Source organism: Cheilinus undulatus, linkage group 23 (genome assembly GCF_018320785.1).
Source record: "Cheilinus undulatus linkage group 23, ASM1832078v1, whole genome shotgun sequence".
In the NCBI taxonomy this organism is placed as follows: Eukaryota; Metazoa; Chordata; class Actinopteri; order Labriformes; family Labridae; genus Cheilinus; species Cheilinus undulatus.
This window is the reverse complement of record NC_054887.1, coordinates 4,309,964-4,323,540: the sequence shown is the minus strand read 5'-3', so window position 1 is coordinate 4,323,540 and position 13,577 is coordinate 4,309,964. Positions and strand designations below refer to the sequence as shown.

At 39.9% G+C, this 13,577-nt stretch overlaps 2 protein-coding genes across 2 annotated transcripts; both read right to left on the bottom strand.

The window, feature by feature from the left end:
* Positions 1 to 1,438: 1,438 nt before the first annotated feature.
* cdkn1ba (cyclin-dependent kinase inhibitor 1Ba) lies at positions 1,439 to 6,098 on the bottom strand. The gene is made up of 3 exons (XM_041781276.1): positions 3,299 to 6,098; positions 2,793 to 2,918; positions 1,439 to 2,601 (listed from the first exon to the last, which is right to left on the bottom strand). Exons 1-2 carry the CDS (start codon positions 3,705 to 3,707, stop codon positions 2,794 to 2,796), a joined length of 534 nt encoding a protein of 177 aa, XP_041637210.1. The 5' UTR covers positions 3,708 to 6,098; the 3' UTR covers positions 1,439 to 2,601; position 2,793.
* Positions 6,099 to 7,044: 946 nt separating this feature from the next.
* On the bottom strand, positions 7,045 to 11,227 carry cdpf1 (cysteine rich DPF motif domain containing 1). Its single transcript, XM_041781085.1, has 3 exons — positions 11,082 to 11,227; positions 10,745 to 10,856; positions 7,045 to 7,925 (listed from the first exon to the last, which is right to left on the bottom strand). Exons 1-3 carry the CDS (start codon positions 11,189 to 11,191, stop codon positions 7,797 to 7,799), a joined length of 351 nt encoding a protein of 116 aa, XP_041637019.1. The 5' UTR covers positions 11,192 to 11,227; the 3' UTR covers positions 7,045 to 7,796.
* Between the last annotated feature and the right edge of the window lie 2,350 nt (positions 11,228 to 13,577).

Sequence of the window (13,577 nt, the reverse complement as noted above, 5' to 3'; positions counted from 1 at the left end):
ATTTTACATGGTGAATATGCTTAAAAGGAGCAAAAGTAGGTTAAAAGTTGGAAAAAAGGGTGAAAAGTGGCAAAATATGTCAGAGAAAAGCTGTGAAAAGTGATTATACACCGGCAAAAACGAGTTAACAGAGGCAAAAATGGGTTCAAAGAAGCAAAATGGGAAACAGCTGGGTGAAAAATGGCAAAAAGGATCCAAAATGGTGGAAAATAGTAACAATAGGTTAAAAATGGGGGAAAAAAGGTTAACTGTGTCATAACTGGGCAAAAATGAGTGGCTGAAGTGGTGAAAAGGTGTTAAAAAGCAGCAAAAATAGGTCAAATGTGGAAAGACCTTAAAAAGCTCAGAACAGCAGCTCTTGCTGCTCAATTATACAGACGATTAAGGAAGAATGAATAAAAACAATGTATGCATAATTACTGGAACTCTGTAGACACAAAAACAAACCGGACTGAACCCTCAGATCCTCACAGATTTAGAGATGATGGACTACTTTGTGAACTCATCTTCGCCCCCGTTAAACCGGTGTTGTTGCTGCTGTAATATCTAAAACTGTGCTGTCATTCCACATTTTCAGAAGTCGATAAAGTGTTGCAATCGTCTCTAAAAGTTTACAGAAAGGCCATGAGCTCACTGGAAACGACTGCAGAGGCTGTCGCAGCCGGTGTGAGATATTGTAGGAATAGCTCTCTCTCTCTCTTACTCTGTGTTTGACTCCTACACGCTGGTATCAACAGGAAAGAGGCAGCCAATGAAACTAATTGGGTGGTGTGTGTTTTATGAAAAGAACAGCCTGTGCTGCCTGCTGCTCCCTCCCACCGCTGTCTGACTGGCTGATCCTAAGTGGTCTGCTTTTCCTCTCTCTGCTGTGATTGGAGCAGAGGGATGCCAGTAAGTGAGAACTTTTTTCCCTCTTTTTCCTCAGGACCTACCCTTGTTGTTTTCAACTTCAGAGGCAGAGCTGGCCTGAAACGATCCAGCACAGTCACAGTCTGCACTCTGGTGCTGTGTGCGAACTCAAGACGGACACAGTGTACTTGATTTTAGTCCAGCCTCACACATTATATAATTTTATTGTGCCAAATCTTACTAATGCTGCAGGAACTCGAGGGGGAAATAGAGTTCCTATGGGCAAGGTGTGGGGCTGTGGTGGTCGGATTCCTGCAGAAATACACTCAGAGCTTAAACGCTGCATATAAAAGGCTCACTAAAGCCTTATCCTATGGATATAAGGAGAAATATTTTATCATATGCAGTTAATGCTGTGGTATAGCAGCTTTTTAAAGCAGATGCACAATGAGAAAAACATTACATCTTAAATTAGGTAGCTTTGCATTCTCACTATGACCTGCTTTCCTTTATATTTCAGTAAAATGCATGTGCAGCCACATGCACAAATTACAAAAACACAGTATATAAAACCAGTTATTAGGCTCAGTTTTGCAACAGTTTATTTATCTTAAGAACAATAATGAAAATATATATTTACAAAAATGTCGCTTTGGGAAGCTATACTTACACCAACAACGAAAAAGCAACACATAAATAAGTTAGTATAATTTTTCAGTGTTTTGAAAAAAAAAAAAAAAAAAAAAGGCACACAGGTACTCTTCAACGATTTACACCAAATGAGGCAGAGTCATTTTTTTCCTGCCCTAAAAAAAGAGAAATTATCAATAGTGCAATTACATGTTCCACATGAAATCCACACCACAAAGACAAATCTTTGATTCACATATTTGCATAAGTAGCCCAGTGGTTTTAACATATTTTCTCTATGCTACTGCCCTGGACCGTATCATTTATCACAAGGGGCGGGACACAAAAGTCAGTAAAATAGAAACTAATTTTAAAGATAAAAAAAAAAGCTAATTCTTAGGATTATTAGCAAATACTGTTAAAATTTGGTTGGATATTGCTCAGCAGTTTAGCAACCCTCCCTTCCCACCCTTCAACCCCAGAATAAAAGGCACTAACTTTGGCAAAAAAAAAAAGTAAGATAAAAGGGGGAAAGGAGATGTAAACTTTATCTGTCATGGCTGATCCCAGTTAGATGGACCCTCAACTTACAGTGTGGGCATCTTGGCCTTCAAAATAAAATAAAAAAAAAAAAACACTGGGACAAATAAAGCCGTAGGAAAATAAACACAATTTTGTTTCCACATAACCCTGACTTTTGAAATCTGCATTTTTAACTTACATCAATTACCTGAATGACACATTATGACCACTTTAACAAAATAATATTTCTCTTCTGGAAAAATTGCACTGCAACTTCCCGAGTCAAATTCACACACTTACAAAGACATATAACAAAAAGGTATGAAAAGCATATTATGCTTCTTTTTTGTGCTACATCTGAAAACATAGGTAGTAGATACAAAAATGAGCAAAAATCCATTTGCACACTGCTACATCGTCTGCTGCTTCTGAGGCAATTTAACTGAAATGAGTGCCAAAACTTGATAGTGTACATATTCAGTGCTTGTGCAGCCTGTCCCCCTCCCTTCTTTAGGAAAAGGCTGCTTTTATATTTTTCTCTTCCATCTGTCAGATGACGAGAAAGGCTACAGTATTCCACCAGCAACAGGTCTCTTCGCTCTGCGGATGACAAAGAGGAAACAGGCTGTTTAAAAGGCAGTTCGCTTTTACGCACACCAACAATCATAGCAGTAAAAGGCAATGACAGTTTAACTGGTGCTTTTACACTTACGTTGACAGAAATATAATAATAGATAATCATTGCAAACACGTGAATATAAACAACTAATAGTGAGGCAAACTTTTCTCACCTTATTCTGTTTTCCTCTGGACCTCGTCGCCGTCCTCCGGCCTGCTCCGTCTCTCCCCCGCCTGGTCGTCATCTTCCTCTTCGTCGGAATGCGACCTTTTACTCTGCCTCTCGCCTGAGCATGAACCTGGCAGACACAGAGCAGGCAGGGGGGGAAAAGTTGTCATGGTTGTTGGGCGTGTAGCTCTGCACGTTCACTTTAAAAAAAAAAAAGGCACCTGACAGCTAGGGTGAAATGTTACACGGCGGAGGAAAATGTGCAAACCACAGCGTAATAAGAGCGAGTTTGAGCCTTTTTTTTACAAGCATGCATCACAGATAATTCACATTGAAAGTATAAAATCAAACGACTTACAGAGCTACGAATAAGTTTGGGTGCATCTTCAGCACATTTTTGCTAAGCCAGAGCGGCAGCTTGGAGTTAAATCCCGGACACAACTGTTGCTGTGTGCCACATTGCGACACAGCAAAACATGAAAGCATGACAACCTAGAGAAGTCAAATCACCTGAAGATCCTGAACGTCTCTTCCTGGAGCCGTTTCTGTCTGACTGCCTTCCATTCCTCTCCTCGGCATCCTGTCGGTTGCTCTCCCCGGGGCGCTCCACCTCTCGCTGGGGCGGCTGTCTCCGGTGAGGCGGTCTGCGGAAAAACTCCGGTGCGTCGTTTTCCTCCTGCCAGTCGTAACTGCGCGGAGTGAGCGGCCTCCCGTTCACGGGATCGAAATCGTACTCCTCCATGAACGCCTGCACACTCTCCTGTATCGATGCCTCGAAATACCTCCGCGTCTCCTCTCGATCAGGTGTGCCGAAAAGGTTTCTGCGGGTCGGAGGTCTGACGTTGTCCTGCTGCCGAGCATCCACCCTCTCCACCGGGCTCGCATTAGACAGGCGAACATCTGACATTTTGTTGCACATATGACAAGCAAAAACACTCCCACAAACAACCGAAGCCTTCCAAACTTCTATTTCCAAGTAGTACTCCTCTTAAATGCAAAATAAAATGAGCGATGCGTGCATACTCCGCGCGTATCATCCAAAACGCGTACGCGTAAAAATGGAATAAAGCGTCTCCAAACAGGCGCAGGGGGGTTTAAGAAAGCCACTCCTGTCAAGTCCGTAGTAAAGCAAGATGAAAACAACAAGTCAAGTCATAACAGCCAACATGGCGTTAGAGGGAGCTGTGAGTGAAGAAGAAAAGTTGACATCAAGGACTATTTAAACAGAGGAGGCGATTCATTGGTCTGCGCGCTAGGACCGCCCACAGAGAGAGCTCTTAAAGTCGAACAGGGGCAACAACAACACAGAGCTGGATTGGATTAACTCTACACGGGAATATGGCCTAATTTACTGGTTTGATTAGATAAAGAAGAACAAGGAGAAGAAAGGAGGGGAGTTTAAGATAAGCATCTGATGTACCCAGACTGGCATCATGTTAAACATTTAAGTGAGCAGCTATAAAGTCAAATATATGTGATCTAATTAAGTGTGAATTGAATGCTGTGATCCTGCACTGGATGTCTTTAGTGATAAGAATAGACAAAAGGGGAACCTCTCCTGGCTGCTAATGCTATCACAGGAATAAATCATCCAATGATTGTTAAAGAGCTGACAGATATCAGCGCCAGATCTGATTTAGCATCAAATTAGACACACTTGATTCAATCAGTGTGAATCTTTTCGGCCACAGCCTCAAGGTAATGGAAGGACAATTAAGACACTTAATATGAGGTTTTATGCAGGAAAACAACAAAAAAGACCACAAATCTGCCTCCTGGTATCTGATGACATCAGCTCTAGAGCAGAAAGCCTTCGTAATGGTTGGCACGGTGCCTATCACTGTCAGACTCTCCCACTGGTGCCACAGGGCGGGTTTGTGTGGTTGTAATTGCTTATGTGTGCTTAGAATTTAAACACTAAGGAGACAAAAAGTGGAGAGGCTTTTAAAAGAAGGGCAAAAGAAAAACATTTCTGCAGGGTTCTCAGTGTGCATGTAGAAAACCAGTTTAGCAGGTGTTTATTTGAAGATTGGATTTTCTGTACGTCCCAGAGTTGCAAAGGCGTCCTGCAGTAATCAACTGCATGCATCAGCACTCCAGAGTTCACAATGTCCCAACTTAAACTCTACAGCGGGTGTCGCTTTGCATTCCTCCGCAGAGCCTGCAAGAGAAAAAAAATAATCACCGGCCTGCCTTTAAGGCCATGCTGTTTCAATTAACCCTTGAAAAGAGTGAAACATCTCGTGATGAATTCAGCAAGGCCATCTGTTTTATCAATGCTATCGCCGGGATCACACTTAATCCGTAATGTGTTTATGCTGCTGCAAACTGTGCACGCCGTTGTACCGAGTGATCCCTGAGATGGAAACAGATTCTGATCAAACTGATTAGATGGGAATTTGAGAAACGGGGCCAGGGAACATTTTGTTTGGGTCACACATCACAAGTAATCCTTGTGGGTAATACTTGTGTTTGGGCACAGTCACAGCTTTAAAGAAAAACACAAAATGTGTGAGGGGGGTGATGCAACTGCAGGAGAAGCTAGTTACTCATTAATAAGGGTCCACAAACAGTCAAAAACAACAGACAGGCCACTGCTGGGTGGGACTTTTTATAATCTTAGATTATAAAGACACAAAACATTTTTGACTCCACAGAAGTCAGCACAGAACCCTCTGACCACTGACAAAAGGGATGAGTTCCTGTCAATACCAGAAGTAGAAAGTAACCTATAATAATCACCCAGATTACTGTAACTGTGTAGTGTTTATTAGTACATTTTAAAATCAGTACTTATCCTTCTACTTAAGTCAGTTTTAACCAGAGTAACTGCACTTTTACTTGAGTACAATACTCCTGTACCTTTCCATCTCTGTTGTCTACCCAGAGAGAGGATGATTCCACATCACATCCAGAAACAGCCTTTCTATTTTACTTATTCACAAAGGTCTGACTTTACCTGAAAAGCCAGGTTGAGATGCATATTCTCTTGTTGTTATCACCAATAAGGGAAGTTCAACCTATACTGTACAACTCCTTAGGAACTACCAAGGCTGGGCAATTAATCAGAAATTTAGATTAAATCACAATATGTCCTACTTCAATTCTGAAGTTGCAGAAGTTGGATTATTTATTAGACCTGAAGTGTGTGTCCAAAAAGTTTCACATATATTTTTCAGCAGAGATGTTGTGCTTCTATGCATGATGTGCACATCATATACACTATATTGCCAAAAGTATTCACTCACCCCTCTAAATAATTGAAATCAGGTGTTCCAATCACTTCCATGTCCACAGGTGTACAAAATCAAGCACCTAGGCATGCAGACTGTTTCTACAAACATTTGTGAAAGAATGGCTCGTTCTCAGGAGCTCAGTGAATTCCAGCGTGGAACTGTGACAGGATGCCACCTGTGCAACAAGTCCAGTGGTGAAATTTCTTTGCTCCTAAATATTCCACAGTCAACTGTCAGTGGTATTATAACAAAGTGGAAGCCACTGGGAATGACAGCAACTCAGCCAGCAAGTGGTAGGCCACGTAAAATGATGGAGCGGGGTCAGCGGATGCTGAGGAGCATAGTGCGCAGAGGAATGGGTTTCCATGGCCGAGCAGCTGCATCCAAGCCATACATCACCAAGTGCAATGCAAAGCGTCGGATGCAGTGGTGTAAAGCACACCACCACTGGACCCTAGAGCAGTGGAGATGTGCTCTCTGGAGTGACGAATCACGCTTCTCCATCTGGCAATCTGATGGATCAGTCTGGGTTTGGCGGTTGCCAGGAGAACAGTACCTGTCTGACTGCATTGTGCCAAGTGTAAAGTTTGGTGGAAGGGGGTTGTTTTCAGGAGCTGGGCTTGGCCCCTTAGTTCCAGTGAAAGGAACTCTGAATGCTTCAGCATACCAAGAGATTTTGGACAATTCCATTCTCCCAACTTTGTGGGAACAGTTTGGGGATGGCCCCTTCCTGTTCCAACATGACTGTGCACCAGTGCACAAAGCAAGGTCCATAAAGACATGGATGAGAGAGTTTGGTGTGGATCAACTTGACTGGCCTGCACAGAGTCCTGACCTCAACCTGATAGAACGCTTTTGGGATGAATTAGAGCGGAGACTGAGAGCCAGGCCTTCTCTTCCAACATCAGTGTGTGACCTCACAAATGTGCTTCTGGAAGAATGGTCAAAAATTCCCATAAACACACTCCTAAACCTTGTGGAAAGCCTTCCCAGAAGAATTGAAGCTGTTATAGCTGCAAAGGGTGGACTGACATCATATTAAACCCTATGGATTAAGAATGGGATGTCACTTAAGTTCATAGGCAAGTCAAGGCAGGTGAGCAAATACTTTTGGCAATATATGTACTTCATACTGATTCATGTGTCATGTAATGCCATCCTTACATATATGCCCAGCCTACAGGAGAGAGCAGGTTAGCTTTAATTTACCTATTATAGTGTTGGTTATGATACAGAATGATTTATTGGTGTTCAAAAAAAGATGGGATGAGCCATATTAATAGAAATAGTAATAAATACGAAATATTAGATACTTCTGTCTTCTTGAAAGGCAACGTCCACTTAGTCTGGCTATGCATTTACAAAAAATCTCTTCTGCATTTTTAAAAATATTATAGCATCTACAGAGCAACTAAGCACTTTCAGTTCATGATGGGACATTTTAAATCTGGGGGCATTTCTGGTAAAGCAAACTAGCAGGACAAAACCTACAGCCACATCTGACAGAGGCTAAGTAACACTGGTGCTGCTCACTTTTTCTAAAAGCACTACAGACAAACTAATTTTAGCCAATTCTTAAAACGGCTGGCTAAAGAGTAAATCATATTTTTCTAGTGTAAGGTGGTCATCTTTTAAACAGAAATATAAATAACATGAAGCTACAGTAGGTGATAAAAGGATGATGGGGGGTGTTTTTGGTGTTGTGGCTCCACAGTGGTTTGGCAGTGAGTCTACTCAGTTATCTCTTCTGCAGGTGAGGACTTTCTCTGATGTCACGATACAGCAGCTTTGGAGCTCTGCTTCTTCTTGGCCAGCTCAGCCTGGATCTGATGGGGGAACTGGTCCAAGTGCTTGTTCACACACTGCATGCAGAACCTCTTAGTGTAGAAAAGGCTGCACTCCTGACAAAAGAGAAGGCAAGAGTTTAGCATCAGTTCTGCAGCTTCACTTCAGCGCACACAGATGATTTTATTACTCGATATCTGCATGCTAACATGGATAAATTGATTCCAGGAGCATAGCAGTCATGAAGTTCTCAGCACAGACATGTATGCCACATGATTGAAAAGTTATCTGGGAAAAACATGAGAACTGCAGTAGTATGTTTTATCAGCGGTGATCCAGAACAGTGGTTCCCAACCTTTATTCTTCAGGGCAAGAAAAGCTTAACCCCCAGTACCCCCTTCATAAAATTAAGAATTAATTTTAATTGCTTTCATTGACAAAATAGGCCTGCATACACTTATTCTAGCCTGTATAACTATCCATTAGTACAACAGTGTATTAGTTCCACTCTAAAGCATAACAGATACAGAAGACCTCTTAAAAGAAAGAAAATAATAATCAAAAATTCACAAGTTTAAAAAGATGTAAATTTAAGAAAAAATGTACAATATTTTGGACTTTAAAAGAAAATATTTTTATGTGAGGCAAAAGTTTGAATTTTTGAGATACAAAGTTGAAAATAAGGGATTGCGTGGAAGAAAAATCAGACCAGATGATTCATCTTCCTGGGACTGATCAATAAGGAAATACTTGGTATTTTAGCCCAGGATCTTCCTATTATCATTATCATCTGGACTTAGAAGAGACATTTCTGTAAACTGGGGTTATCCAACTGCTGTTTTTAGTTTGGTTTCTTGTATATTTTCAACTTTACATTGACTTTAACAACTTTAAAGTTTTGAGTTTATAATGCCAAAATGGAAATCTTTCTAAACTCTGAGATCGGTTTCCTAAATAGAACTTTATTGTTTCAAAAATTGTGATTCCTTTACACAAAATTAGTCTTTTATTCTCCAAAAGTAACAGATCCTCTTTTTCTTTTAATTTTCCAAGGTGGCCCTTACATTATGTTACACTATTACATGAGCAGCTAATTTTGACAGCATCAGGACAGCCCCCAAAGCTAGGGGGGATAAAAGGGAAGAGCCTTCTGGGGCCCAGCCAAACTGGGGGCCCATGGAGATCAGCAAAGTCATGGTCCACTGAGAAGTTAGGCTGACGATATTTTAATTTCAACCTGAATAATAACCACTCTTACGTTAATCTTATTGGGGACCCCCTTGAAACGAGATGATTCATCTCAAGGGGCTATCCTGTCAGTAAATAAATTTACAAATTTATTTACTAAATGTAGCTTTTTTCATTAACGTAAAGGCCTTTCTTAAATCAAATAAGCTTTCATTGGTAAAGTTAACATTGTGGGTGGGCACACTGAGCTAAACCATTTGGAGAATAACGTTTGATTTCAAATGTCAAAATGGCCAAAAATCAGCAAAAAGTTGGTTAAAAAACTGGCAAAATAAGTGGCAAAAATGAGTGAAAAGCAACAAAACTTGGCACAAGGCAGCAAAAATGGGCGTAAAGTGGAAAAAGAGTGGCAATAGACGACAGACAAAACAAATAAGTGGTAAAAAAAAAATTACAAAAGGTGTGAAAGGCAGCTATAATGGGTGAAAAGATGCAAAAATGGGTGTAAAGTGGCTAAAGAATCGCAAAACGGAGGAAAAACTGCAAAAATTTTGAAAAAAGCGGTAAGAAAGAAGAGCATTTCATATCAGTAAAAAGGAGCAAAAATTGTCATTCAAGAGTGGCAATAAAGGAGAGAATATGGCAAAAAAAAAAACGTTAAAGGGAGCAAGAAAACACTATAAAATGAATGAAAAGCAACTATTATGTGTGAAAGAGGCAAAAATAGGTATGAAGTGATGAAATACTGACAATAAGGCACAAAAACAGGTTAGAACAAAGTCGCAAAAAAAGAAATGAAAAGCAATTTAATTTGCAAAAAGCAGCAAAATGGGTGTAGAGTAGCAAAAATAAGTGGTAAAAAGAGTGAAAAGCAATTACAATGGCCAAAAATTAGTGGCAAAATTGAGCGCAAGTGTCAAAAGAGCGGAAATAAAGGATGGGAAATGGCAAAAATGGGTTTAAAATGGCAAAAAGGGGCAGAAAATATCAACATTTCATTAAAAGCATAAACAGAGGCATAAATCGGAGTAAGGTGGGTTAAAGGTAGGGCTGAACTATTTGGGTAAATATTCTAATTGTACATTTTCTTTTTTCAACATTGCAATTGCAAATTAATATGTGATTATTTTCAAGTCCCTCATTTTAAGAACACAAGCAACAAATCATTCTATATTATAACCAAAACAATGTTAAATAGATTAAACTGAACAACTTTGGAAAAATCTTATATTTAGTTTTGTTTTTTCACACATCTCAAATTGGATATGAATAGTTGTGCTAATAATTTTTATGTCCTCATTCAGATTCAGGAAAACATTCAAAAATTGAAGAAAATGTGTTAAAAGAGGTCAAAAGTAATCCAGGGCGCCAGTTCTACTCATCCCACACACATTCACTGATATTATCAATACATCCCATCAGGACCTCTTATCTGGGGTTTTCAGGGGCCCAGTCAAATCTGGGGTCAGCCCTGCACCCAGGGGTGCCAGGGCCCCAGGCTGGGGACCCCTGAAGGCCAACCCTGCAGAACTTCAGATCCTATTATTTCTGAAATGATCACACTCCTAAAATACCTTTAAATATCCTTAAATACTCAGTTTGATAATAACAGCTAATAAACTCTAATGATGCCTGCTCTAATCTACCACTAAAGGAGGCACTCCTGCATAATCTCATCTAGATTCACTGAATTACCTGATTACTCATCTAGTATGGGGCAAAGAAATTAAATTCAAAGACTCCTTACCGAGCCAACACAGACCCGCATGCTGCACAGGCTGCAGCTAGAGCCCAGGACCAGGAACTTCTCCTGGTCCGGATTGAAGGGGTCCCTGGTGACAAAACACTCCTCAAGCAGCCTAACAGGACGACAGACGGGGGATGTAGTTACATTAATACTGAAGCTTTACCCATAAAGTTGTCAGACACAGTAGAAAAATATCTGCCAAGGCAGACGATGATAATAAATAAAGTTTAGACAACTCTGAATGTTGTTGTTAGCCACTGACGTAGCAGGCAGCATTAGCTTTAGCATAGCTAGCTCCAGAGCGCTAAAGGAGGCTTTTAAATTAATGTAAACTTACACAATGGCTCTGGTGTTTGGTGGTTTCTGCCCGTAATAAGTAAACGGGCTACTTAAACCACATAAGTGGCAGGTAAATGATTTTTGACGGGGTTCACTTGTTTGTTCCATTTTCCACGGCTCAAGAGTGGGAAGACCTACTTCCGGGTTTTCATGCAGCGGCCGGTTGTTTTTCATGTGGCTTTACCGCCACCTAACGGTCAGGGGGAGTAGAAGGACACCAAGAATCACCGAGATTTAATGATATAGCACCGTGTTTCCATACTTTTCAGAAATATATGCCGATATACATTCAAAAATACAGCCAGATTTAATTAGTTTACAATGACTGTGATAAATGGTTGATTTTAAAGTAAGAAAACCTGTAAAATAGAGTGAGACAGCACACACAGAAACATTTCATGAAAGACCACTCATCCAATGTGCTGTTTAAAGAGGAAGTCATTTTTAACACATTTCCAAGCTAGTTTATTTTGGATGCTTACATTATTTAACTTCACACACATAAACAAAACAACAAAAACCAAAAACTACCAGGATCCAAATCAGTGATACTCAACCCTGCTCAACCAAAGAGGCAAATATTTGAAAAATACCTTCACAAGAGCCACAATCTAAGTGGTGAAAAGTGGCAAAAATGGGTTTAAGTGGCAATAAAGATAAGTTAAGGGTGGTAAATGGTGAAAAATGGCAAAAAGTGGCAAAAACTGGTTGAAAAGTGACAAAACTAGGGAAAGAAAGTGGCGAGAAAGGTAGAAAGTGGCAAAAATGAGTGAGAACTGACAAAATAATGAGTTACAGGTGGCAAAAACAGTCAAACAGCAGCAAAACATGGCAGGAAAATGAGTGAAAAGTTACTAAAATAAGTTAAAGGCAGCAAAAGGTGGGAAAAATGGGCAAAAAGCAGCAAAAATGGCAAAAATGGGTCAAAAGAGGCAAAGTAGGCATAAAATGGCTAAAACTGGGTGAAAAGTTACAAAAAATAGGCAGAAAAAGTGTCAGAAAAAGGGCAGAAAGTGGCAGAAATGGGTAAGAAGTGACAAAAAAGGGGTTACAGGTGGTAAAAATGGTCAGAAAAACAGCAAAGACATGGCAAAAATGAGTGCAAAAGTGAATGAAATGGGCAAAAAGCAGCAAAAAGATGGGAAAATGGTTAAAAATGGGGGGAAAAGGGGCATTAAAAGGCAAAAGTGGGCTTAAAACAGTAAAAATTGGATTTAAAGTGGCACTAAAATGCAAGTAAGGGCAATGGAAATATAGTCAAAAAAAGGATTGACAAATAAAACAAATTCTATAAGTGTACAAAACAAACTGATTAATGTGACCTGCAACGGATAATTTACGAGGTCAAAGTTTCCCTTTTCTTTAAGGTTTTTTTGGGGAATAATTTTTCAAATTAAGACATAAAAGAGCCACAAATCATCACAAAAGAGCCACATGTGGCTCAAGAGCCACGCGTTGAGTGTCGCTGGTCTAAATTATTAGCCCTCTTTAGAACTGACATTGTTGTTAAGCCATTGCAACATCCACCGTTGTGCAATGACGTGCTTTAACTTTGTAATGGTCAAAGTTTGTTAAATCAAGTTAAACTGAGGGTTATCTTCACATTTACACACAGTTCAAACTTCAGTAAATGTTTGAGCTGTCACTGGAGAAAGCATCATGGCAAAAAAAACAAAAAAAAAATCAGTTTAGATTTGAGAAAAATATTGTTGATGCTCACAAAGCAGGAGAAGTTATCACAGCATTTCCAAGTGTCAAGAACTGGAGTGAGAAATATAATTAGGAAATTCAATGAGAGCTACACAGTCCAGAACAAGCCTGGCAGAGGTAGGAAGAGGAAGATTTTAAAACATTTGGGAAGAAAACTAGTGAGAGATGTGTCTAAAGACCTCAGAACAACTGCCAAGATACTAGAGAAGGACTTAGACAAGTCAGGGATTGTAGTCTAAAAGAATCACTAGAGCCCTGCACAGGAATAGACAAAGAAAAGACTACCTCTGCAGAAGGAGTGAAAATGGAAAAAGCCTACTTAACAGTTTTAAAGTGGGGTCTGACTGACAGGAACTATTAATCAGTATCAGCATGAAAGCAGTGGCAATAAAACAGAGCATTACTAATAGAAAACTAAGTTAAATATATTAGTTTATTCAATCTACCACTTATCATGATTCCTTTAACAGCATGTCCCAATGTACACTGATATACCAGGTAAAATATAAACTGTGTAATTATGACAACAATGTTACATTACTTCATCAAAAGGTGAGATTCAGAAAAAAAGAAGCATTTGGCCCGTTTCTGAGGCTTGCTTTACTGTCTGCATGTACACACATCCCTTTCACTGTGGCCGCCACATTCCTATTATATTTACAAAATAAAACATAAACCAGCTTAACAGATTATTGTGTTTATAGTCAAAATATTATCCAACACTGGCCGCTACACTTATTCTGTCCTGAAAACATTTAGCCTTAATGGTAGGAGAAAATCCTCC

Bases quoted from the DNA above. Each gene is read 5' to 3' on its own strand.
- cdkn1ba (XM_041781276.1), bottom strand. From the start codon at position 3,707: ATGTGCAACAAAATGTCAGATGTTCGCCTGTCTAATGCGAGCCCGGTG. The intron at 2,919-3,298 runs GTGATTTGACTT...TGTGTCTGCCAG, and splicing joins GAGACGTTCAGGATCTTCAG to GTTCATGCTCAGGCGAGAGG.
- cdpf1 (XM_041781085.1), bottom strand. From the start codon at position 11,191: ATGGAACAAACAAGTGAACCCCGTCAAAAATCATTTACCTGCCACTTA. The intron at 10,857-11,081 runs GTAAGTTTACAT...TCGTCCTGTTAG, and splicing joins CCAAACACCAGAGCCATTGT to GCTGCTTGAGGAGTGTTTTG. The intron at 7,926-10,744 runs GTAAGGAGTCTT...CTCTTTTGTCAG, and splicing joins TGCGGGTCTGTGTTGGCTCG to GAGTGCAGCCTTTTCTACAC.